Source organism: Atractosteus spatula, chromosome 4 (assembly GCF_055471065.1).
Source record: "Atractosteus spatula isolate fAtrSpa1 chromosome 4, fAtrSpa1.hap1, whole genome shotgun sequence".
Classification (NCBI taxonomy): Eukaryota; Metazoa; Chordata; class Actinopteri; order Semionotiformes; family Lepisosteidae; genus Atractosteus; species Atractosteus spatula.
Genome location: NC_142709.1, coordinates 66,742,894 through 66,770,856, shown reverse-complemented (window position 1 = coordinate 66,770,856; position 27,963 = coordinate 66,742,894). Strand labels below are relative to the sequence as shown.

The following is a 27,963-nucleotide window of genomic DNA, read 5'->3' as shown; positions in this document are numbered from 1 at the left end:
AGATTTATGTGTAATTTATTCTGACCCTTGGTTTCACTAATTCAGTTCGGTATACTTTTTTATTTCACTTTCTTCTTGCTTCAGATGTGTATTGTGTGTTCCATTGACTTTATTGCTACAGGTGCAGTAATAAAAATGTATTATTTTATTGTGCAAATTTCCCTTTTCCATGTTGCTTTAAGACACTACAATTAAATTTAAATTACAAATTGATAAGACTATCAATCCTCAAGTGAGGAATTTCCACCTCAGAGGATATTGGCATATTACTGTAACGCAACGGGGGCTCAGGCGGGCGCCCTTGCCGCATTAGGTCGGCCCCCCACCGTCGGGGGCTCGAACCCGGGACTCCCGCGTCACTCAGCAGGGACCCAGCCCGGTGAACTAAAGAGAGATCTCACTACCGCCCAGGGGCTGTGGTCCTGCTATCACTGGGAAGGGCGGTGACGTCACCTGCTCTGGTACGCCGGCTCTTACACAGTACCTGTCGGCCATAAGCGTTACATTACTATTCTTGCGGCTGCTGTTAAAGCTGAAAATGTGGTAAAAGCACACTTCTAGTATAAATCAACAAAATCATTCAGTGAAAGCCACACTCTGCTTCTCTCCAGTCACTTCAGATGGTTTAGAATCAGTGGGGAATGAACAGATGAATATAAACGCACCACAATGCACATAGCACTGAAATAAATATGAACTTAAATCACCAAAACTAGGGGAAAACATGTCTAAATATAAAGACTTGATAAAAAAAGCCATCTTTATCTGATGGCTTACTTGCTGCTTGGATTTTTAGACTTCATTTCACAAATCCATTGTGTCCCCAGCACACATTTAATTCTGTGTTCTGCTATACACAAACAAGTACAAATACATTACTGAGACCCACAAAAATCAGAAAAAAAATCTATAAATATTTTACTGTATGTACAGTATATAACACATTTGCTATTTGATGGTAAATTTGGCTAATTTTGTTTGCATTTTAAATGTATAAAATACCCAGCATCTCCAAATACTATATACCTAAATTAAAACTACAATACTTGTATTCTTAATTTGTGATATGCATCAAATTAGTTTAATGAAATAGGAATGCAATTAATATTCCAGAATAATACAGGTAATTATAATAAAAACAAGATATTAACTTACCACAAAAAAGAATGGCTTAAAACAATGATAAAAATAAATTAAAAATAGAACTTACTGTAAGTCCTGAAAGACAATGCACTAAATTATTTATTAATTGCTATTTATTCAGAAATGTCCCTTAAAATGTATTTTCAAAAAATACAGATTTTTATACGTCAAAGTCATTTACAAAATTGTTGACACCCACCTTAAAAATGGATAAAACAAAATGTCAGTTTCTGGTTTGTGATGAATCAAATTAAATAAAATACAATGTTTTACAGCTAGACATTTTTCCTAAAATACCCAAATGTATACATAACTACAGCTTAAAACAGACATCACATGAAGTGAAGCACTGTGACAATGTGTCAGATTCTGCTTGGTATCTCATTGCAAATCTTCAACAGCACATCCATTTATGAAAAAAGTCATCAACTTGCTATGGTGGCAATGAGCAGCATATAGATATACTGAATATTGTTAACTCAGTCTTCCATTCTTCTTTTGTACAGTATATGCCCACAGTATCTACACCATGGTGTTTTTGAACTGTGTGCTAAGGGATGGCAATGATGAGCAACCACTCCAGCTATAAATGGTTTTCAAGTTTTCTTCAGGTAGGAAGAAGAGGTTTAGCTCCATCTACTGTGCAGAATGAAAACATTCAGCACTGCTGAAAGATTTTATAATCCACCAACAGAACAGATTTGGTTTTACAGAACAACAGAAATTATTTTATAACATAATTGTTCTTAAGCACCATCATTATATTTTCTGATGAAAACAGAAGTATAAAATAAACATTGTAATGGCATTTGAAGACCTATCATAACTCCCTATTGCTTAATATTCCAAATACATGAAGGTACTCTAGTAATGCTGTATTATGGCTTTTCTGTAAAGGTATCAGTTCAATTCTGCATATGCTGGTAAAGTGACAAACTAGCAAATAGGTCAATTAAAAAGAAACCACAAATACATTTTGTGTTAATAAATACAATTTACAGCAATATACAGTTGATTGTACCACATAGCCTGGTGTCGCACAACGTATCCCTTTTAAAATACTCGCCTGTGGCAAGCATCATAGTAATTAGTGCTGTTGAAAATGGCAAACATGTCCCTCTTCACAAAATTAAGAAAGTTTTGGAAAGGGCAGAGTGGCTCATTGGAAAACGTGTTATGTTTCTGGCAAAAGGAAGTCAGAAAGGTCACATCCTGTCCATTGTACAGAATACGAACATACAGATTTTTTCTGCCCTTGGGGCTTCTCCACAGCTCAAAAACCATGCGGGCAGCAAACCTGGGGAACCTGGCTTCAGACAGCCCTAATGCACTGAGCAAAGGTGCCACTGTGACATCGTGGGCAGAGAAAAGAGCGAAGAGTTCCTCTTTGTGTCCCTCAGCGATTCTCTGCATGCGCGAGACTGTCTGGTTCAGGAAAGGGTGGACGGCCAGAATGGAGTATTTGTAATACAGTTTCTTCTCATGCCTATCCTTCTCGTCATCCAGCTGATGACCCTTAATGACCATGAAGTGTTCCAGGCTGATGCAGCCATTGTGAGTGCAAGGAAAGGTGATGTTGTGACAGAAGTGGCACAAGAGAGAGTCAATGGGGTTGGCTGCTCTCAGCTGCCTTGTGGGGACACCCACTATCTTGGCCATTTCCACGTACGTCTGCTCCAAGAGGTTGTTCTTCACCCTCAGACTGAACTGCCTCCTCTGTTCTTCGTCGAGGTAGTGGTTCCTCATTGGACAGTCACAGCTACTGGAGCAGAAGATGGTGCTCCACTGGTGCCTGATGTTGACCCTCTGCCAATCAAAATCAGGAAGCAGGCCATACAGAAGGGCCAGGCCGCTCTGAAGGGTACGGCTCTTGCCGGTGGATTCTATGTACAGGTGCTTGCTGGCCCAGTTGCTGGGCAACAGTTTGTTTTTTTTTATATAGGTGCTACGCAGGAACTGACCATTGTGGAGATGTTGTACAACTCCTGCAACAAGAAATATAAATATATATTTAGAAATAACAAGCTGTAACTGTACCATTTCAGTACTCTGTCCTACATTTTCTTGAAATTATTCTCACGTCTCTTACATTTTAGACAAGGTGGAACAGAGAGTGCTGAAGAAGGAAAGCACTTCAGTCAACAGGCCCAATAACAATTGTAGGAGGGAAAGATTAAGAAAGATATAACTTTCAGGCAACCATATTGATTCCCTTTGCAGTTTGATAACTCTTTTGCCTTGATCAATACACCTTACTCCTGAGGGCTGCAGCACACTACATTTTCTCCTGGTTAAATGGGTTTTAAAGTAGTTTATAAGTATAATCAGAAACTATCTGAAGACTGAAATACAAACCCATAGCATGATGACTTTAACATTTCTTCTGTAATGCCCCTGTAGCTAACTGACATATTTAGACCTGAAGCTGCTGACCATATATTTCAGTTATCTGCACTGTATGAGTAATAATCCATAAATCCTACACAGATATTGTCTTAATAAAAATCCTGACATAGCAAAGAGCTTGAACCCCTCAAGTTTATGAACCAAGTCTGAGATAGTGTTGATTGGCATGCTGCACGAATAATTGAGTGTTTCTCAAAATGTCAAACCTTTCAGGTGTTGTATTGCATAATTCTTTCTCGAAAAAGACTTCAATGTGCGAGTATACAAGTGTGCCAGAAAAGACAGGTGCTGTTTGAGTATGAAGTGTTCATGTCTATTCCTGAAAATACCTTTTCCCCAGAAAGTATCAGGAAAGGCTTAAAATACTGCAGACAAAACTGTTACTTATTTATACTTATAAAAATATTTGCGATTGTTTAAAAAATTGATCATTTCTAATATTTTTCAGCACAGAAGACTACAATCTGATTCCTCTACATGCACACAGCACACTCTATATTTGAAAAAAAACTGTCTTAAAATTCAAAATATTTTATTATATTCTATGGATATATTATATATTATATATTATATTTTATGTACAGGAGGACATACATTCCGAATACCAACTCATAAAACAATAAGCAATCCCACAGAACACAGAACCGATTTGGCAAGATGTCAAAATGCTATATATTTAAAAAACTATAGGTGACTGTTTCATACACATTTATTTATACAAAGGTTTGCATGTATTTAATATTTATTAAATAAGATTCTAAAGCAATCTGCTTAATTGTTGTGAACAGCAAAAATTAAATGCACTGCAACTACAAGTGTCTAGAACAAGTGAGGAAATACTGTATATTATTTCAGGGCCCAAATAGATCATAAGACATCTGATCACAGAAGCTCAGTTTCACTGGGAATGATTGTCTATTGCGCATGTCTTACGTAAATGGAATGAGAATATGCATGGATGGTAAACGAGAATATTAAATTAGATATGAAAATGTTCAGTTAAATGAAACTGTCAGATACCCAACGGAACAATAATTAAACATTTAATTCCCCCAAGAAATATTTTAATTTATAGTGTAAATAAAATTTGGAAATTCTTTGGAAATGGTTCAAAAGAAAGATTAAAGGAGAACAATGTTCAACATTCTTTCAAGAAACAAGACAGTCATAAGATCCAATACTAACATGCATTCTTAGATAAAAAGGCTATTTCATTTTTTGATAATCTTCATGTATTTGCATTAATGGCTGTATACTAAGACAAATGCCACACAGATATCCACAAATCACTGCTTATTTTAACAGTAGTACACACAGTGGTATTTATTAGTCTTTTTAAGAAAATATCTTGATATCTACAAACAACAATTTTGTTCCCTGCTTTATCAGACAAGATAAAAAATAAAAATAGCTTTTCATCAAGCTGATCTCTGTAAAAAACAAACCCTTTTCTATATTTCAGAAACTGCCATTAGCAAATAAGCAAAAACAGCCATTGAATCCTGTGTTGTTTTGATATGAGCTGGCATAGTCTTCATAATGCAAGATCAATCCAATTGACTAAGAGACAAAACTAATTTTATTGACTTCATCAAAGACCAATCCACATCAAAAAGCCTTTGTATGGGATTAATTTTTCATCTAAAAGAAAAAGGAAGGCATGATATCATTAATCTGCAAATGATTGAACACACCAATGTGCTTAAGTTTTAACAGTACAGTGGGGTAACTGGTTTACATAATGTAATAATTTTACTCAGTCTTCACTGTAAAATAAAAATAAATTTATTTATTGAACAGACTAGATTCATTTGGCAGATAGCACACCCCTCAACCCACGTTACTTCTGAACCATCTGCAAATTTGTTCACACCTATATTTTCCCCCTAATAAATTAACTATTCTCAACCCTGGGTAGTCAAAAAGGACAGTGCAATGCACAAACAAGTGAAAGCTTAAATAACAGCCTTAACTTTAAAAGGGAACTTAATAGAAAGGCGGTGCAATTACTGCACTATGATGCACAGTTGTTTTGAGATCATGACCAATAAGTGCTTAGGTGAAAGGTGAGGATTTTCAGACAGAGAGACGAATGTCTGCTGCCCATTTTCAGCTATACCTGTTTGTGTGAGTTCTCCCATCTCACAGACAGCATGGCTGGGCAGCCTGGGGAGAGCACTCATCACACTGTCCCAGCGGCTCTTCACTGCTCTGGACATGTGACTGACAAAGGCAGGCAGCTGAGGGTGGGAAGGTTTCCTGGGGGGGGGAAAAATCACTATTAAGAGAAGGAAATGTCACTGTAGCCATGTAAGAAGACTCAAAATACCAAAATAGTCTTTTCTTGCTTTAGGCTAGCTCTATAATGCTATTCCCATTGGGAAATACAGAATACTGATTAATTAGTATTTACATCCTTGCGATTTGAGTATTCTGATTTGATATCTGCTTGCAAGTAAATGCCAGATATGTTGCCACAAAGTGATAAGAGTTGTTTTTCTCTGCCTCAAGACCAACATGTATCTGAACCCTAATATGGGATGTTTATTTCTGTTTTTTCATGGCCGTTTTAACTTTTAATAAACAGTTGATAAACAAAATTACAACGAAGCATGTTCTGTTAAACACTTATAATTCAAAGAAATTTGAAATGGTCTGAAAAAGCAATCTATTCAAAATGTCAAGTTCATCCACATTTTATTTTTTTGTATAAATCCTATTACATGTTCTGTGTGAAAGCTGTTTGTTGCTTTTTTTTGTCCTATTATTTGTCATGGTAACCATCTATTCCTGTACATTCCACCTGTGAAAACACTTCCCACAGCCAAACATGAAGAAATAATGTGGGAGGTACATTATGCAGTATGTATGTTGCATCATGATGCCTAAGGAATTGGCAGTGTTTTCCAATTTGAATTTTAAAAACAAGGCTTCAAAACATTTTCTGAAAGATTTGTTTTCCGGAATGGTTAATTAGCACTAACAATGATAATGGTACAAAACCATATAAATGGTATAAACAATATGTACAGTATACAAAGTATTTGGCCTACTCAGAACATCAGGAAAACTGCTCCCTTTGGAGTGATGTAATTTGGCACACATGCAAACACATGCTACACACACTCTCAAGGGCAATGAGAGAAGAACTATATTTTACTTTCTACAAATATACTAAATACCCACACAAAAGTGTACAAAAGTGACATTAGTACTTGCCACCATATACTATTATGCAGTGGTAAAGTTCTTTCCCTGCTCCATTTTGTATGTTTGAATAGGTCAGTAAACACCGTCTATACATGTAAGATATGACAGACTGAAAATCTGAACCCATTTCCAGCAAGAAGTTATCAGTGCATTTACAAGGATTTTTTTTTTTAAAGACAGCTTACTGTACATACTGTATTTGTCAGAAAAATAAACATCTGTATGAAATAGTAGATGTTGTAGTAAAGCAGCACAAAACAAATACATACAATGTGCACATTAGGTCACTCTACATCACAGGGTGTATACAGATTCTCTGAACTGGAGTTACCACGTAAGAACATATATTTTACAAAGAGGAAGCCATTCAGCCTATTTAGCTTGTCTGTTAGCCAGTAGCAAACTGACATGAGGGTCTTCTCCATGTTTCTTAAAAGGTGCCTCAACACCATGATTGAGAAGCTTGATCCAGGCAGTTTTAAAAGCACTTGGATTCTGATATCCAATGGATTAATTTTGCAACTGAGAGCTCTGAATACTTCATATAAAAGGTTCCCTCATAGCCTCCTCTTTTCAAGACTAAAATGAATTTTAGCCTTTAACCTGTCAACGTAGGACAGTCCTTTACACCTGGGAATGTCCATCTTCTCTTCACCAAATCTGAAGCAGAACATTCTTCCAGTAGTTTTCTGGCTCATCCAGGTGGTCTTTAGCAAACTTTAAATGGGTAGAAATGTTCTTCTTGGAGAGTAGTGGCTTCCTCCTTGCTATCCTCCCATGCACACTATTTTTGTTCAGTGTTTGCCTGATTGTGGACTCATGAACAGTGACATTAGCCAGTGCAAGAGAGTCCTGCATATCCTTAGATGTTACCCTGGGGTTCTTTGTGATCTCCTGGAATATTATACGCCTTGCTCTTGGAGTGAGCCTATTTGTACTAGTCTATTTGTACACTCTCTGCCTGACAGTGGATTGGTGAAGCCCAGAGTCTTTAGAAATCTTTTTGTAACCTTTTCCAGCCTGATAAGCACCAACAACTCTTTTTATGAGGTCCTCAGAAATCTCCTTTGATCGAGGCATGGCACGCATTCACAAGCCTGTGTAGTGAAGACCAGACTTCAAGAATGAAGACTCAGGTTTATGTTTTTTAAATAGGGCAGGGCCACCCAAACTCACACCTGATTGTCATCCCATTGATTGACACTACTGACTTTAATTATCCTCTTAACTTAATTGATAATCCTGGAGTTCACAAACTTTTTCCAACAAGGACATTTAATGTTGGATCATTTTGATCAATAAATGAATGAAAAATTATATCCTTTTGTGTGTTATTATTTATCTATTATCTATTTTTATGACTTAGATAAAGATCTTATCACATTTTAGGTCAGATTTTATGCAGAAATTCAGAAAATACAGTTTACCAACTTTATCAACATAAACTGTATCAACATAAATGCTTACATTTAATGCTAATTGTTTCAAAAGAGCAGTGGTCCCAATATATACTGTAGATCCCAATGGTTCTCTACAAGTTAGAAAACCACATTTTGAGCACTTACCACTTATCTTTGCTCAATCTAAACAATCCAATCCAAACATATTAACATGAACATACCTACAATTTGAGAATTAACCTTTTCTGAAGTTCATTACGAAACAATGAAATTAGAATCTCAATATACCAGATGACCAATATACCAGTTTCATATCATATGTTCATATGTATCCACTACTAATATTTTTCTTTACATAATATTACATGAAATAGAAATAAGACTTATTGGTCAATAATCTCTTGGCTCAGTTCATCACAATTTTAATGGATAGTAATTTATCAACAATTTTCCCTGTTTCAACGGAATGTTTGGAAGAGTTCTGTTAACGGTTTAAGACTTTATTAATACAATATTTTTTACCAAGTGACCTTGGTTCTGGCGATTTAACCCAAGTGCTTCTTGTAGTGTACTGTCATTTCTTTTGTTTCAGATGCTAAAATCTCTGTTCGTTTTTCCCAAAGAATGTGAGGAAAATTAAGATCTCCCATGATGAACACTTCTCCATTTACACATAAAAGATTTTATTATAATTGATATGTGAATTTAGTGGTATAAAATGTATATTATACATGTAAAGCCTTTTGAATGTTTTTTATATTTATAAACCATTATAGATTCTGAGACCCTTGACTCATTTAGGTTCAACTCCAGTGCTTTAATGATCTCAGTACAAAAAAAAAGACAAAAAAAAATCAGGAATGTTTATTTAAGCAGTAACTTGTGGCTCTACTTTCAGTAAGACAGAAGTTCAGTTATTTTTCTTTTTTAAAAAATATTATTTTATAAAAGAAAACAGCAACAGAAAATGAGAAGAGGTCAACTCATCCTAACCCTTCCTTCTATCCCTCCCTACAACAATAACCCACTTCTAAAAAGGAAAAAAAAGAAGCAAAATCCCAACCACTCCATCAATAATAAGAACGTTAAACATATGGTATATAATACACATTCATACAAAAACTAAAAGAACCTTAAAAAATACTTAATTTGTCACACAAGCTTTTAATCCAACTACATGTCTATAATTTTTATAGCCTTAAAATCAATACAAATCTCAATTAAAATCAGCACAGTTTACACTTACCAAAACACTTTACTATGATGGAATATAAAAATAGCAAATTAATCTTAATACATTACAAATCTAATTATCTAACCTGATCTTGGAATGTGCTTTTTTCTGGTCATTTCCTCTTTGGTTTAGAGGACATGTAAAAAAAATTGTCTCATTCAAAAACGTTGAAAAACCAGCAGATGTAATTGCTTTCAAGCAAGTTTCATTATCACAAAATACTACAGTAAAGCCATGTGGCAATAGGATTGGTGTGGGGTTGTCATTAGTAGAAAAATATGATGGTAGGTTTAAATATTTGTCCTTTCACTGTCATGCATTACAATGCACAAACAAAACTGCTGTTATGAAGTGCTGTTGAAAAGTAGTACTAAAGCAGTTAGACCCCTGAACACAGCATGTGTAATGCTACCTGTATCCCACCAGATGGCACACAAGCACAACATGACACAAGCACAAGCAATACAGAGTACAGTCCTCATCAAAAAACAAGGCTTAAAACAAAAAAGCTGAATTTTCTGTGTGGTCTGTACTCAACTGAGAATTTTCTTCATAAAAAGTAATGAAATAGATGCGTGTATAGCGATCTACATCTATAAATACAGGGAGAGATTTTCCCTTTGGGTATGTTCTACTCCCAGACATCCTAGTGGCTGCCAAATGAGTCTGACTGAGAATCTAACACTTTCTTGGCACAAGGACACACTTTGATCATGCAGAATCTCGCTGTTCTGTGGATAATCAGGGAGGCTTGTAAAACACCTACTCAGCCTTCACCAAGGTTAGGCTTGTATATAAAAGTTAGCTCTATCTCTGACCTTCAGCAGTTTTGAAATTATAATTCTAACTCTTGGGATTTAGGGATACAGAACTGCTTTAAACCCCACAGGAGGAGTGTACCCAGCAGAAGAACTTGGAAGCACTAGCAACTGCATAAGCATATTTTAAAGAGTTTTGAATTTTAAAATCTTTTAAATTAGATTTTAATTAGATGACTTTACCCTTAGTATCTCCTTCACTAAAATATTGCCCTTAACTGTTTTTATTTCTACTAGCTGGATAATGTGGTTTTATGTTTCTTTTTTTCATTTGATCACAAACATCTAGATAAAAATATTTGTCTTATAGAACACAAAGATTGTGCAATACAGTAATATCAGGTAGCTTTCCCTATATTTACAGAAAATGATTACATATTAGGAAGAATACACAGTATATTCTCTTAGAAATTAAGTAACTGCATGCTGCTATCTTGAGAAATCATAACACTGGCAGTATGTCTATGTTAGATTATTCCTTTTGTTACCACAGATTAATATGAAGCCTTTTGTTATAGTTTATGATTTCACACTGTGTTGCTGTCTATTTTCAGAGTGTAATTACCACTGTGGTATCATGGGGGTTACTTTTTAAAAGCCAGAAATCGACAATGTGAATATTACAGGTTTAGTGCAAATTAAGCAACATAACTGGGGTGTGTCACAGGCAGCATAACTGAGATGTGGAATAACGTACCAGGAAGGCTGGGGGGAACATATGATGCTAAATGGAGTAAAAGAAAACTGTATTCCTGCAAACCTGCAAATGCACCAAATATTAAAGACAAAAGGAAAAGTGAAATGTGAATCCAACATTCTCACAATTTTGTATAAATACAGCATGGGACAAAAAAATATTTAATCTAAAAATAAAGACTGCAGCTTTCAGTGGAAAGAGATCACATTGCTCACTGTACACACAAGACTCACTCCTTCAAGTCTAGAAAGGCAATCATGTGTCTTTAAAGTGGCATTAAACACACTAGAATGTCTTTCAATCTCCCTTTCAATTTCAATCCTACAGCTCCTTTCCTGTTGACAGAAAGAAAACTAAAATGAAAAGTAAATCCTGAATTCTTACGCATACAAAGCAAAGACAATGTCACTCCTGCAATTACGCTTAATAAAAGTGTTCTGTCCCACTCCTTTCACCTGCTCTAAAGGGTGTGTTCTTTGTTGTCTTGTAGTTGTGCGTTAGAACAAGCCTTTGGTTGTTAGTGTCTGTACTTCTCAGAAGAGAGTCCTAAAAGTTAATTTGTCTTTAATAATTAAATTACTTTAAGTTTAGCAACATAAAGTATTAAATTAAAAAGTGTAAAAACATTAGAAGAGTCATCCGATACATTCTTCACACAATTAGATCTAATCTGACCCACTGAAACTCCTTTAAACAGTCCGTGCAGGACATGATTCATTAAGCAATTTAACCTTGGCAGAGCTTAGTGATGGATTAATTTTCTTTAAGTTGCCAGTAATCAATTCATCTGGGAGATATTTTTTTGCACAGCAGTTTATTACATTTATTACATGTTTAAACTAGCCCATAAAATAATTCAACAGTGGCTAAAGTGGAGGAAGTTCTTCAGTTGGGGGGGGGAGAGAGGACTGCATTTTTTTAACACTATGAAGTCAGTTCAATGGGTTTCTTTCACCATTTTCCTACAGTGTACTGCATACTTCTAAATGGGGAAAAAAAGGCAGACACATTCCTACCTATACACACTCATGCTCCAATGCACAGTGACAGTTAGTTTGCTGTACTTGTCAGCAAATAGAACTGTGTATGAAACGTTATGCTCGTCAACACATCTAGCATGTCATCCAAATATACAAAGAAGAGGAGGACAGAAAAGAAATTCTCTCCCAACTTCCATCTTAAAATAGCCAAATGTCCAGCCAAAAAAATCAATGTTACAAGTTTTTAGCGTGAGTCAGTCTAAATACTGGAAGATGTCTGTATATACATCCTTTGATTGATACAAAATGAGCCATTTTCAAAGGGGGTGAAGCCCTGAGGTTAATGATGAGGTTAGAGACAACAACTAAACATTTAGCAATAAATGCTGAATCTGAAAACCACATAGAAATTGACCCGTTTTTAAATATTGAAAAAGTATTAACATCCAGAAAGCTCAATCTCATTAAATCTGTCCTTCTTTATCTACGCACAGTCGAATAATGAGAAAATATGACTTGAAAACATTGACAAAAGGTCAACTAGTAGTTAAGGCTCTCTATAGGCTTCATTAAACAAGCCCGTTTCTTGTTTGATGTCTTGCTTCATATTGTAAAGTGCATGTTTTATTGATAAAAATAGTTTATATGCAGAATTCTTAAGCTTAAAATATTACCCTTTAGAATATTACAAAATGTAATGTAAATATATAGTACAGATAAAGAAGGCTTTGCACAAGCCCATTAAGAAACTGTTTAATTTACATATAATGTTACATATGAAACAGTATTTAAGTACATATTGAATGTTTATGTTTTTTAAGATTTGAAAAATATTCTTATTAAACTACAAAAACACTTCTATGACAACCTACTGTTATGTTGCTCAATGACAGAAAATGCCCCATGCTTTAAAAATAGTCAGAAAGATGAATAAGAAAGATGACTATCTTGGCACAATAGAGAGCATGTACAGTTTCCTCGGGGCCTGAAAGGATTCTTTAAAATAGGCAGCCTTACACCAAAGATGCAAGGACTGTCAGTTTAAATTTCATTAGCCATTATTTTTCAGTTCTCTACTTTTATTTACACTGCTTGAGACCCAGACTTGTAACATAGTTCATTACCTAAGCCTGATATCTGCAGTAAGTACACAAGACACACAGGAAAACAGGATAAAAAGCCAGAAGAAAAAGCTGTAATGTAATTCTGGGTCACAAAGGTAAATGTAACTCAGTGTTAAAGCAAACATCTACAATATGAGGCTGATGGGGCATTCCATTGCAGGAGATCATAATTAAACATGAGGGTAACTAACACATTTGACTTTTACAGTGAGCACAAATATTTGAAAAAGCCGTGACTCAAAAAACAAACTGTAGCCACCCACTCTGGAATCAAGTCTGCACATGTTTTGATGGATTTTACCAAATCTAGGGAACAACCGTTAAATAACATCTGTTTTTTTATCTATTTTCTGATAAAATGCTTGTTTCAGTCCCACTTCAGAATTCCTTGTATTAATATATTCCACTACCTTGGAAAAGACGTAGGGTCCACGGTATTTTCAGATGACACATTTCTAAGCAGACTCTTGAAGATGTACTGCTGAAGGCCTTACCTGCTTGGTATCAACATACAGTCAATAGCTGGCCTCTTGGTTTTAGGAATGGCATACAGTGGGTATCGGTCCCCATGGCGGATCAGGACTTGCACTGACAGCAGTTTGTAGTCTGGGGGGCTGTGACCTAAAAGCAATGATTGCAACATATTACTATTAAATTATGCAAAATAAAACAAAGTCACTAAGATCTTGCAGAGAAAAATACTGTAGGTAAATATATAGTGAATGATATACAAGCTGTAGTGGAAATGTGTCTTTCCAAGTGTTTTATTTGATCTCATTAGCAAATGTTTATTACCAAAATATTATTGAGGGATATGTCTTGTTGTAAAAAACTGGCTTTCGTTTAATCAATAAGAGATTTATATGTTAATATGGGATGAGACAGATGAGGAACATAGCATAGAGAATCAAGCAAACTGTAAATTTTACATGAATGGAATTACAGAATTTACCTGCTGAATTATCAAATTCTAATAATCAGAATGGGTAATAAATAACTTTCTGGCTAGGTTTTACATTCAGGATATCTGTATCTGTTAAAATGCAGATCCACAAGCAATGAAAATATTCTTACAAGAATTTAAAGTTCTTAAATGCTGGGGATACATTGAACAATTTAGCATTTATATAGCAGAGGCTATAACAGAGCACAGTATTAAACTAACTGGTTATAAACTGAAGTTACAATGTACATTATGTTCCTAAAACACAAAGTTTAATTTTCTACACCAAGGCTGAAATGCAATAATGTGTGCTTTATTACATAATATGGTAAACAACATGATCAAGCCTAAGAAAATCGGGAAGAGGAAAAATATTTGCATAGTCTGTTGGAGAACATCCTTCTAAAGGAGAAAAAACATGACATGGACTAAAAATCTAGCACACATGGTCTGGAAATAAATACAAATTGCCCCCTTTAAATATCAGCTTTTAGATTACCATTTCTGATGCCCTGAAATAATAATTAAGAGTTCTTACTGTATGTGGCCTTGCAATTTCTATTTACAGTTTTTGTGTCTGTACTGTGTTTTGTCACAATCTACTGGGACACTTTATTTCACTAGGCCATTGACTGCACTTCACTAAAATATAACTTTATTTCCCCTAAAATATTTTTACAGCATTGACATTTATTTCAGGCTGTCATTGTTTTCTCTCAGCATCATAAGCAAACAGCTGTCAATAATACAAAAGCTTTTCATAAACTAAAGAAATTACAAAACGAATATAAAAAAATATAAACTGAATTTAAAGTTTTCATCCGTAATGAAAAATATGTGCTCCTTTCATGAGTGATTTCCAATGATAAATCATAGATGATCTTAATGTTAAAAGTTACAAGTGTGCACTTAAAAACTCTCTTGCTATCAACTAGACATGCAGGATTATGAAATAGAAACTTAAAGCTTTCGAGACTTACTGTAAAACTTGAGTTGTCTGTCTATCTATTCTATTGCATGAGCACCAATTAAATGTGATTTATGCATTTAGCTTGTTTAATTATTTAAAGAATGTGCCATGAAATGACATCCTCTCTACTGCTGTAGCACAATTACAACATAAAAATGCTTCCCACGCAGACTAAAAATAAACCCCGCCAATTAAAATAACCAATGTGATTTTCTCCAGTTCTTCGAAACACTGTTCTTTCAGACCGCAGTTGATAACTGTCTGAAGACAATTGAAAATGGTTGGTAGAAAACCAGCTCACCTTCCCACCCATTCTCGGTTCTGTTGGGGATATTGCAGTAGGCATAGGCTTCATAAATGGGATCAGAGACAGGAGGCTCTGTGTAGGGGATGGGAAGGATCCTCTTCCTGCTTTTTGCATGCTGTCGCTCTTCTCTCAACGGCGTAGTTGGGATCAAATTCACTATGAAATTAATTCACAGGACAAGTTCAAAACCCTCAGCTCCACCAATCCCATCTCCACTATTCAATGCACATAAACACTCACAATTATCTCCCGTTACGAAAGCAGAATTTGTGTAGCAAAAGTGACATGAAGAGTGCAGACAGGTGTACTATGGGGTGGGCTCATTCTGCCATTTTGCAAAATGCAAAGTGGTGCCATAGGAATCCGAACAGTATTAAGGTTACACTACTCGTGAATCATAGTGTTTAACTTTGTGACACTTTGCTCTAATACCCTTTATTCATCCACTATGCAACTGTGAATTCAAACCATCTTGAAGAAATCATTAACGAATATACATGTAACCTTACTCTATCTGGTCTGTTCATTCTTATTGATTTTTGGTCTTTAGCCTCATAAGAGACCTGAAGAAATATGTTCAAAAACATACTGCAACAACAACAGACGTCAGGTAAATTCTGGCAAATTCAGAATTACCAATTGTGTTTTTCAAGTGTCGGATTACAAATTCAAGCCCTTCCAGTCACACACTGCGAAGAGTGAAGAAGACCGGACAGACTCCACTGAGCCACACCTCTTGTTTTCACCCATACAGCCCCACATGGGACGTGCAGCTACTGTCCCACACTTGCAGGGAAACACACTTGCAAGGAACTGTGGGGCCTCCGAGCCTGAGGGAGCCCTGACCAACTCATCCCCTGTGTCATCACTGCTAGCAGAATCCTGACCGCTACTGGCAGGAGACATGACCCAGGTTCGAATCGAAGTTTAGAGCTTAAGAAAGGGAGAAACTTTCGTCGAATTTTAATGCACAGTACAACCTATAAATAATAAACAAATATTTCATTATACTTATTTTTTTGGATTTATTGCTTTATATATTTATTTTGAAGTTTATTATAAATTTTTAATTTCAATAATTCTAAAATGATCAAATTAGAATTCCGGTAGAGTGCAACAAAGAATGTGAGGACATGGATGGGGAAAAAAATGAATCTGGATATAAATTAGACTTACTCAAGCTTCAAATGTAATATACTTTATCTTCATTCGTGCAAAAGCCATTCAACCACTATGAGCATGCCACAAGAGAAAGTTACATTCATAAATTTATAATGGTAACAGAACACCCAGCTGTCATGTGCAGCATAACACAAAACGCTTAATTGCAACCCCTTCAATTCATTACTTTGTCTTTATTTCATTTTCCCTCAATTAAGCTGAATCTTCACAGTTTAAAACAATATGCCATTTGGAAAAATTACAGAGATTTCTGACAACAACTTCCTATTTCCCTTAGTCTAGGCGACTTCAGATATTTTATCTCAACATTTGTATTTGGCATTCAAAGTTAAAAGCTTTTTTAATGAAAGATAAATCATGGAACAGAATGGAAAGATTGTTGTGCCACTCGATTCCATATTGCTTTTTTGCTGTTCATTTTTAGTGCATTGTTTTCAATGTTAGTTGCCTAAGACAAAAGAACCAGTTATAGCATATTAATTATAAGAACAAGTAGGTGCACCGGGTCTGGAAAGTGTTAAAGAAGAGCTTGTTGAACACCAGAAGCGTCTGGGAACCACTTAACCCTCACAGTATTATGAGTGCTTCATGGGAAAGCAATCAACCCCAGTGCTCTGCTGACAGCCAACAGAGCACCATGGCTCATTGTCATGATAAAGATCTGGCTCAGTCCCTGGCAGGGTTAGGATAGGTAAATATTTCAGCTGTTTGCGCTTGAGGGACAGGGTGTCCCCTCACAGACAGAGAAACCTCAGAAAAACATCCAAAAACCCCTGGCAGCTGCCTATTCCAACAGCTATTTCACAGACAATGCTAACAGTGTTCCTGCACGGACAAAGCATGTTTAAATTCAGCCTGGGCAAACAAGGACTTCCAGTCAATTGGGGAAAACGATCAAGAAGGTCAGGGGTCTTCCCCCGTCAAACCGCTCAGCAGAAGAATGCCAAAGGAGAGTTACAGGAATAGACTGTCGAAATTTTCAATAAATATGGACAAACTAAAAATCCGCCGTAATCCACAATGTGAAGTTTGGATCATACACTGCAGCCATGTCAAACAGTACACAGTAAGTATGGGACCTGGCAAAATCTCGGCCGTCCTCAGTAATACAAGTTCATTCTTGATGTACTGTTTAGTGAATTACTGTCATGCTGGCATCTGAATTCAAAGGCTGCATTAAGTAAAGCACAAGAATGTGCTCCTGTGTCCCAACAGCAACTGACCTTTTACCTCTTTGTGCTATGGAACCATACATATTAATGTATAAGGCTTTTGTTTGAATTCGGCAAGGGCCATGAGCAACTAAAACCATGCTGGCTTAGCAAAACGAAAAAAATACAAATTGCTAATGATCAAGTATCACGAAGTTTTCATTACAAAAATGAAATATATTTTAAGAACACGTTCCTAAAATATTAAATCACAAGCATTATCAATATTAAAACAATTACACAGTACACATTAAAGCGGATTGGTCTTGAAATCTTAAATTTATGAAATTCTAAAACAGCACGCTCTATTATTTATCATAAAACAAAAACATTGTTAGTTTAATATATAGATATTAATGCACAATCTTACCGATAACCACCAGAACAGACAGCAAAGATTTGGTCTGCATGCCTCTGACAGTTTACAGCACTGGGACTGCCTGCAAAGTGCCCCAACACTGTAGACTATTCAGTTCTAAGATCTGCAGTAAAAATTTCCGAATACCCAGCCCATAATTCACAACCAATCAAAATGGTCACTGGAGAGCTCAGACTAAGAGGTCTTTATATTCTGAACTAACAGGTTGGTGGCAAACGCAAACACACTATTAAAATAAATCCAGCACAAAAAGTCTGGTTTCTTACAATGTGGTCTGACACATGCTACCAAGTTCTTCTATTTCATTACAGAAATGCAGAGTAATCAAAGTAATGTAAATTAATTACTTGTGATGATGATTATGTTAATTTCTTGTAATTATAAAGCCTGACTGAAAATACTTTTTATTGGAAAATCCTTGTTTTCCCAATATGGAAATGTCATGGCCAACATGGATGGACACTCAGAGACACCCAGTACAGTATTAGAAACACTGAAGCAGGTCAGTAAATACATTTCTGAAAACCCATTCTTTTTTTATTTTAATTACTTTTTATTTTTATTATATGTTTCATTTATATATCTGTTCGTTCAACACGTTTCTTGAATTTTTTGAGCTGTATAAAAGGATCACCAGTAGTAAAACAAGTAAATTATGAAGTATTTTTCGTATATACTGTACCTGCCTATGACCATCAGTATCACTGTATGTGCTATGCTCAGGTCTAGCATTTAAAAAAATATTATTTCTACTTATAAAGGTGACAATATTCTTTACTTCAATATAAAAAAGAAGCTATTAAACATATACCCCGTGGTTGCAGGCAAATGCAAAATCTAAGGGACAGAGTCATGATTTGAATCGAAAAGAGAATTCATGTAGGACTTAGAGTAGAAAATGTTTCTTTACCCTAATACTGTACTGTACATGCGGGTGTTTGGATTAGGTTTCCCAGCCAGGGAGCTGGGGGACCGAACTGGGCTCCTTCAAGAACTGGAAGATTTTGTTAAACACTAAATCACCTGACAAGATTGATGGGCTGAATGTTCTCCTCTTATTTACAAGCTTTAATGTTTTGTATGAAATGCATGTAAATGAACAAAATATAGGCATTTACTTAGAAGGTCATTTCAAATTATTCATAGCTTCCTAATTAATATAGTAATATAACTCGATCTGCCTTCCTGCACCACAAAGTGGTGCAGTAAATGCAGGCATACAAGTTGCTCAGCAAGAACTAAGCATATTGAATAAAACCATCTGCCCGGACACAGTCTTACATGATGCACACAGAAAGATTATAGCATAATGAAAAATAAATGTTGCATGATTTACCATCAGGGTAAAATCAATTTCAATCGGAGTGATTTTCTTATAAACACATCAACAGTGCCGTTCCAATTCCAGATGATTAATGCAACATCCATATTGAACTAGGGCCTCCTACTCACTTTGATGTCAAAAAGCACAAGCAAATGAATATCAACCCAATGAGGCACAGAGGAAATCCATCAACAGTTGTCAGAGTTAGGGTCTGTGCTACTGATATACAGTATGGTATATAAAAGTAAATTGTTTAATCTTCCTCCACAACTGAAGTTAACACCAAGTAAACCATCTTTATTTTCAACATATACAAACACATAATAAAAGCTACTGCAAAAAATCACAATAGTAAAACAAAGTGAAGTTGCTTACTGTAATTCAAATCGTTTCACATTGATTCTCCTTCTGCTGTTAACATACAAATAGGAAGTCCTTAAAGGGAAACACTTAATGCATCTTACAAATGACAACAGTTCACTTCCAGAGCTTGAATAAAAAGTGTAAATTTATATTCAAATGTTCAATATGTTCAGAATATTAATAAAAATGATACTGATTATAACGTATCATTTCAGAGTTCTGTAAAAATCCATTTTAGCTGAGAACTATTCAATGCAATCCAGAGTGTGACTCATACCGCCCACACTTAGATTCTGAGTCATTACAGTACCACTGCTGTAATACATGATTTTAAAGGCAGGCTAATTACTTTCAGTGGAATATGCTTCCTTTCATTAAAAGTCTTCTATCAAAAAAAACTGCTTTAAATCCAAGCTCTAATAATTACCTTTAATACAACTTTATGAAAATAAATTATTTGGGAAACTACATAAAGTTACATCACAGTGACAGTCATGACTTAGACATTAGATATCCTTTCTTTCCCATATAAGTTTCAGCACCAATTGATACAGCTTGGCTTGCTAGAGCCATTTTGGGTGGGTAAGGAATCTGGGATCTGAACCCACAACCAGATGGGCAGGAACACAGAGCTCTAACCACTGCTCCCCATTGCTACCCAAGCCACTGCACAGATCTGACAATAATACACCAGAAAGCTGCATTCCAGGCCACAGACTACACTGTCCTGAAGACCTTTGCCAATACAAGCTCAGTGTAGTGCAGTATAATTTCCTGGATATCACAGAACCCACACACTGTTTTAGTCTGTTTTAATGTTCTTACTTCAGTTCTTCAATGTTTTTGTCAGAATGTAAAATTAATGATGAATTGGATTTAAATCTGGAGCTTGACATGGCAAGTCTAACTTCTAACTGGTTGAGCTGGACAGGTCATGCTGCATAGCAAAGCACTGCCTATGAAGTATGGAAGTATTTTCCATCAACACGAGAAGACCGTTAAGCCACGTCTGACTGCAGTGCACTGCCGTAATCAAAATAACAGACTCAGATCAAAGTGCAGGACTCAGGTTTCTCCCTTGGATTCCAGAAATGGCCCAGGTTTGCAGGAAGCGTGGCAGATTGGAAAAGACTGCTGGGATATTCGCTGGCGTGCGGTTGGCAGGTGTGACATAGCAGAAGGAATCCCCCCCTGTTCACCACTAGAGGGCCCCTAACACCACTAAGGCAGCCCTGTAAATGTTTTCTCTCTCCCCGATGGTCATGTGAGAATGTCTAGTGTGTAATGTCAAAGACCTACACTGTTACACAGGCAGGTGATGGGCTGGCAGCTACAGAGCTGCCTGGGGAGCAGGCAGTCGGGGAGAGGTTGACAGGAACACACCACTGGACTGGTGCCAACATCGGAAGACGGTCAGGATGACATGGAGGGTTTTTATTTCCGGATTCATGGCCTTTTGGGTTGACGGAAAGGCAGCTTTCTGAGAACAGGGATGGTCGCAACACCACCCTTGGTAGCTCAATGTCAGAGCACCATTCCAGAGGTTTTTCCAGGTCTTGAATAGGGCGATTAATCAGACGGCTGAGTGCCTGATTGAAAGGTGGAAGGAAGCACTGACAGGTGGCCCGACTGAATCCTTATGGACACAGGGATATGCGAGCTCTCGTGGGAATGCTGTGGTCTCCCGTAGCAACTGCAAGCTGCGAGCCACCGCCAGCTGGGGCCCAACATAGACAAAATGTTTCTGTAAACTTCATAATTTATTCTGCTGCTGCCACTGTTAGTAACATCATCAGTATAAAGGAGTGAATGAGTTCCAGAGGTAAGCCATTACCTTACCTCCCAGATGAGGTGGTGGTAAAATATTACAATTTGGACAATCTATCTCCTCAGTGAGTGTATATTTTTGACTCAGATTATAGAAACAATATTAATACAAGACAGCACAGAATCTGTTCAATCTTATATTTCAATTGGTAATGCAACATAATCCACTTGCAGCAGTGAACACCCTTGCTTGCAGCAATTAAACTGTATCAACAAATGCCACTGTTAAGCAATACCTCAAACGCACGTACTGTACAGTACATGTGCCTGGAGACTGAGTAAACTCAGCTATCAGTGTACTGAACACAGCAAGACCCTACATGATGATGATGTCTACATGTCATTACCACAAACTGAACAGTACAATCTGGCCTTGTGAGTGTTTCACTCATTCCCTATGTTGCTTACTGCCTGATTTTTTTCTATATGGACAATATTTGGCAAGAGTCTGGAAATCTCTTGTAGGACACGAGTTGAGCAAACATGCCCCTCCAAACTTCATTTGGTGACTGAGGCAGTGTTAACATGCAAAATGAATATTTAGTTGCTTCATTGATACCATTTAATTCAATGTGAATTGCCCAATATTTGCTAGAGTGCAGAAATATCTGGTTGTGACTGTGTATTTGGCCAAGACAGATGAACAGATGGATATGGCCAACAGAGATGCAGAATACCTGTTCCATCGTTGCATCTGTGTAAGAAAGAGATGATTACACTCAGGAGTTTCCTTCATCCTCTTCTCTGCTTCAGATTCCACAGTGCCAGTAATTACTGCAGCAAGTCTGCCAATTATTTTAAAACTCATCTTTATTGAATTTTCAGAAACTTGTTAACTAGGTTTTCCAGCATTATAAAGAAGTAGACCTTTTGTATTAGAAACTCTTCTGTATTATGTAATCCATCTTCATATCATGGTGTAAATTACGGATCAATGGGGAGCCGTCTCTCTTGATTATCATTGCTGGAAATGTCAATAAATCTTTTTAAGTCCCTTTGTCGGGTTGCCTGTGAGTCTAGGGCATAAAGAAATGTTATGACAAGCCCTAAGCACTGTACTTTCCAAATAACATAGCTATTGAGTTTCATGAGAACCTCACAGGATGTTTTATATCAGACATGCATCAACAACATTCCTTGAACACACAGATCTTTCTTTTAAAATATTTTTTCGTTTTTGCTTTTCAACCTAAAGTCACTCAAAACGGGGAAAAATATTCAGAAACTGAGAAAGGATATGAAGCCCAGCCCAGGTAATACTCAAGTAATACTCAGTTAGGACTCCTCTTGACTTCTTTATTTTTAAATGGCTTTTCTAACACTTTTTAACAAATGTATTTAGGCAATATACTTAGGATCCGATATAGGAACAATGTATAATGAAGTCAAAGACAACGATCTACATACATAGCACGCTTAAACAATGATACCCTTCAACACATAACATATTTAAGGGGGAACAGAAATGATAATTTTCTACAATATAGTGAGATTTTAGCACATAATGCAAAAACAATGTTTCATACCCTCATGCAGATCAGGAAAATCCCAAGCAGAAATCCCAACTCTGTTGTCAGATTAGAACTAGTCAAAGTGCTGGACCTAATTTATCCAGCAGGCTGCCATAGCGCCACAGCTGGTAATATTTCAGTGCCTGCCTGTTAACCTAGTTTACAAGCAGCCTTCCCTCCTTCCCCAGTTCCATGTACCAGCCACAACCTGAAAATGTACCACAGCTGTTCTTATTCCTGCAGCAAAGGCGAGGATGAGATGGTCTGGCAAACGACATGGGAAGCCCAGCTCCTACATCTGTTCACTAAAGTGAAGCCTCTACAGCCAACTCACACTTCCTAAAAGTGACATTGAGTTCTGTTATTTAGAGGCATCCCATCTGCTTCGCATATCTCCCAGATGGTTAACAGCAAAAGTTATGCCACATACTATAATCTGTTCACTGGAATGAAAATAGAACAATGTCTGAAGGAAAAATCTCAATATCAGATAAAAAGCATGTTACATGTTCTGAGAGATCACCTACTGATAAAGCTTTGTTCAGCAAAGCCCCCTGTAGACTCAGAAAGCTAATATCTCACAAGCCTTTCATCTATACCATCAAGAAATTGTAGACTCGACCTTAAATTGGAATGGCATGAGAAATCACATGATGCTACTTTAAGAACAGGCATTCTAATTCCAATAATTGCACTGGAACTTTAATTACCCAAGCTAGATTTACACTCACTACTAGCTAAGTGTTTCTACGTCTTTAGGCTTTTTAAGTACTTAAGTTTAAAACGTACACTAATGAGAACAGTAGTACAGTAGCTCAACAAAGAGTAAAACTAAAAAGGGCCAGTTACAGTATCCATTTACTTACTGGGGACAGTTGGGAGAAGAGATACCTTTCAATTATCTGCAAAGAGAAAATATACACTGCAAATACTGTGTTATTTGCTATTACTCCAGATACACACCTTATTATTCAATATAGCACTTCAAGAATGTACATGCATCCAGGTGTATAAATCAAATTACACTTGACTATAATGCAATGCTAAAATTAAAGTGTTTCAAAAGTCTACATCAGGGATGTCCAATCTTGATCCATGCAGGGCCAATTTTCCTGCAGGTTTTCTTTTTCACCTTGGCCCTTTATGACCTACAGTACATCAGCTGATTATTGGCTTAACAGAAAAAAATCAAGCTCAACTTCTACCAGATATTGGGGTACCAGAGCTTTAAAGACACATAGAAATCCTTCAAAAACAGTCCCTCTGGGACCACAACTGGACACAGCTGATTTACTGTATCTGAAAAAGGTCTCCATTAGTAATCTTATAACAACTGTAAGAAAACAATGGTCTGAATTATCAGTATTCCACTTGCTAATACATTTCACACGTTACAGTACAGTTAATACCCATTACATACGATTTCATTGGTTACAGCCCCAGAAACTGAACTGTAAAGAGAAACTGAAGTTACAACAGCGAGACCTGAAATCCGTAAGAAATCCAGTGTAGAGATGAATTGTAGACAGGCTATTTTTGAGGACAGAAGTTATTAAATGAATAAATGATACAAATACAGTCATCAAATGCACCACCAGCTTTGAAAGATAAATGACAAGATATTCAACTGAGAAAGAAATTTAATTAAGCAAGAAACGATCAGTTTCCTGAAAGTGATTACTACAGTACAAATTGGTAAACATTTTCCATTATTTAATTCTAGAGGATGCATACTCTCTTAAAACTGAAAGGGCAAAGGCGAAATGAATCCATCATCTTTTAGAGGTACAAGGGGTCAATGTTGTTGTTGTTTTTTTACTTTACTGTACAACAACTGCAACAGCAGCATTGCAACCTTGTGGCTTGATCTCAGATCTCAGAAGCTCAGCAAGGCTGGGCCTGGTCATTACAGGAATCAGATCTAAGCAAAACCAGGTTACTGCTGGTTTTCCCCATAGTTCAACACAAACTCATCAGTGCGTAACTACAACTTCTACTGTGTAGTGGGGATGCTGGTGCGTAATGGCTGCTGTGTGTCAACCAAGGAGAGACTGAATAGCCGTAGACTGAGCTAAATTGCACTACTAAAACATAAACAGTAATTAATTATAATTATTATATATTGTTATATTAATTATTCATGTTTTTCCCTAATTTGAGAAGCCAATAAAATAAAAGGTCATACTAACTTGCCTTGCACTACAGAATTACTGGAGGGCAAAGAGATATTAAAAAGAGAATTAAAACAGAGAATGGATTTTCTGTTATGTGCCTCATATAGATGCTTCACCTCAAAGCAAAAGCCCCAGAAAAAAAGGCCAAGGCTATGACGTTTAGAACCAATAAATGCCTGCATGATGAATACCAATGATTAAATGTTGACAGACAGTATCTCTGGGAGGGATCATCTACAACACAGACTGTTCAATTTCAGCCTCAAAGCACTGACAAGCTACATTTCAGAAGACAAATGAAAGGCGAGTGCATGAAATAAAAAGTTTGGATTTTCAGTGAAGCAGAACAAGTAACTATTTCGTCTGTATTTGTATCAATATAAGATATTGTATGCTTGGAATCCCATGTTACAAGGGCATAAATGTGACACTGAGAGGGACAAATAGGGATGCAAGATGCACTATTTGCTATTTACAATGTCTTGGGAAAGTGACAATAGATTCTCTTCAACATCAGCAGAACAAAAAACCAAAAAGGTGACAAATGAGAGGTGCCATTGGATTGATCAGGCTCACCAAGTTCCATTTCTCTACAGGCCCATAGCCACTACTGTTTGTAGCAGAAATGTACACACCAAAGTATTCATTTCCCTGGAACATCCCTCTAAACAAGGACTGTTTAGAGGCTATGGGGCAGTCATGCTTACCCACCATGCAACCCAGTCAGCCATCTCACCACAAATAGTTGTGAGTATAAATAGGACCATGTCTCTACAGTCATCCACCGCTACCCTGCTCCTGGAGAGCTCCAATCCAGCATGTTTTATAGGTCACCTGTATATCACCAATTTCAAAATGATGAAAAAAATGATTTATCGGAGGGTGATTTACCAAATGCAATAATTTCTATATCATTTGGAACAGAAATCTAATTGAACAAATTGCTTGCCTAACCGATCAATAAATTACAAGTAGTCTAACTGACTGCATTAAGACACAATCAATTAAATTACCGATAATCTTTAAGCATTAATGATATAAAATAACCTATAAAATATCCTGGGAGAGTGGAGGCCTCTACTCTAGAGTCACCTCACACTTACATTTAGAGGCAGATGATAATCTATGCCAAGCAGTATGTCTGTGTAAAATTATATGGTGCAGAAAAGTAAGGTAAACTGTGTAAAAACAGCTGAAAGGAAGGACTGTTTTGACTCTCCCAGATCCTTCCAAACACCACTAATGATACAGTTCTGTAGCTGTTTTGTCTTCTTGGCTTTACTGGAAGGTTGTACAGTAGTCCCCATCTCGCAGATACAGATACTCTTCATGTCTGGTAAGCATTTTAGATTTTTTTTCCAAAAATACTTCTATGGATAAAATCTGCATAATTATCTTGTATTTGAGTACAGGTTGTTTCTGATTTCATGCACTCTTTAATGTGGTTGTATTTGGTTTAATGGTCCTGAGTATAGGCTTCTGAATTTAAGACAAATTAGTTCTTTCTTTAACATGCTTGAGCACAGCCAGCGACAGACAACTTGACAGTGTTTGAGATGATATATGGTGGGCATACCCAGCCATCTGCTGGGATGAATAAGTCTCACACTTTCTAAATACGTGTAGAAAATGTCTATCTTCTTAGTCTGTACATTATGGTTATATTATATACAATCTCAAAAGCAATAAAACCCTGAAACAAAGTAAACTGCTATGTGAAAAAAAAAACAAAATCAACACAAAGAATTTGTCAGTTAAACATTATTATAGTTACTTAAAATAAAATAACACCAAACTGGTCAACCTTAACATACAATTAATTAAAACATCCACAATTAATTGTCTAGAACCCTAAAAACATTTGTAACAGCAAAACATGTGTAATGTTATCTACAAGACTTTAAAATAAATGGCAATTAAAAGGCTCATTGAGAGTAAACAGAGCAAAGACCATTCCAGTGTCCAAATTAATTTCTAGGCACATGACACCTGCATTTTCCACATCATTCATTACCCACCACTAACTCTTATCTTCATGTTTTACATGAAACCGATAAGCATTAACAATAATTTAGATTAAAAAGAACTTTTAGTATGAATATAAAAACATCTCACATAAATGTGTTATTGTTTAGGAGTGGACCTCCCTGTTGACATGCGTCCTTAAGGAGGATTATTTTTACACATTTTTGATTACATGTCATTTTAAGGAACATAAATGCCGCATTATTCAAGAACTATCTGTAAAACTAGAGTTTCATCGATAAAGCACATTTTTTATTTGTGGTTTTTAGCCTGATGTACAGTATTTTTATTTTTTGTGTGATTAAAAAACTTAACACCTTTCCACTATTTGGTTTACATCACAGAAACACTAATCAAAATATCCAAAAGAAAGTCTTACTCCTTTTAACAAATTATGTTTACTATCACAGGAAGTCTAATTCTGCTGAATGACAGTCATGGGCAAAAATGCTAAAGCAGAGAATGATGTTGATACATGAATATTTAAATTACTACTTCTTTGAAATTCCGTTTATGCTTGTAGCTTTGCAAATATTTTATTTTTAATGTTGTTTTAGAACCTGTAAAGTAACAACAGGAGGCCCTTCAATTCAACTTACCCATCATTTTTTAAGGATTAGTCTAAGACACTGAAAGGTGTGTTTTTGAAGGATGGCAGACAAACATCCACATTACGTAGTATGTTTGGTGCAAAGTAGAAAATCCAGCAAATATTTACAAAGTGTAAAATTTAAA

General features: G+C 36.2%; 1 protein-coding gene across 4 annotated transcripts in view; it reads right to left on the bottom strand.

Moving 5' to 3' along the window:
* Positions 1-1,061: 1,061 nt before the first annotated feature.
* The window catches only part of pxylp1 (2-phosphoxylose phosphatase 1), a 36,495-nt gene continuing 9,593 nt past the window's right edge, over positions 1,062-27,963 (bottom strand). Inside the window, exons 1-5 of one of the 4 annotated variants that reach the window (XM_088913600.1) lie at positions 17,996-18,046; positions 15,227-15,388; positions 13,507-13,633; positions 5,669-5,808; positions 1,239-3,128 (exon numbers count right to left, since the gene is read on the bottom strand). In XM_088913600.1, the coding sequence (XP_088769726.1) occupies positions 2,197-3,128; positions 5,669-5,808; positions 13,507-13,633; positions 15,227-15,388; positions 17,996-18,035 (1,401 nt within the window). In that variant the 5' untranslated portion in view covers positions 18,036-18,046 and the 3' untranslated portion in view covers positions 1,239-2,196. Of the gene's footprint in view, positions 3,129-5,668; positions 5,809-13,506; positions 13,634-15,226; positions 15,389-17,995; positions 18,047-27,963 lie in introns of those variants that run through there. The other 3 variants (XM_088913599.1, XM_088913598.1, XM_088913601.1) reach the window with 3 other exon arrangements.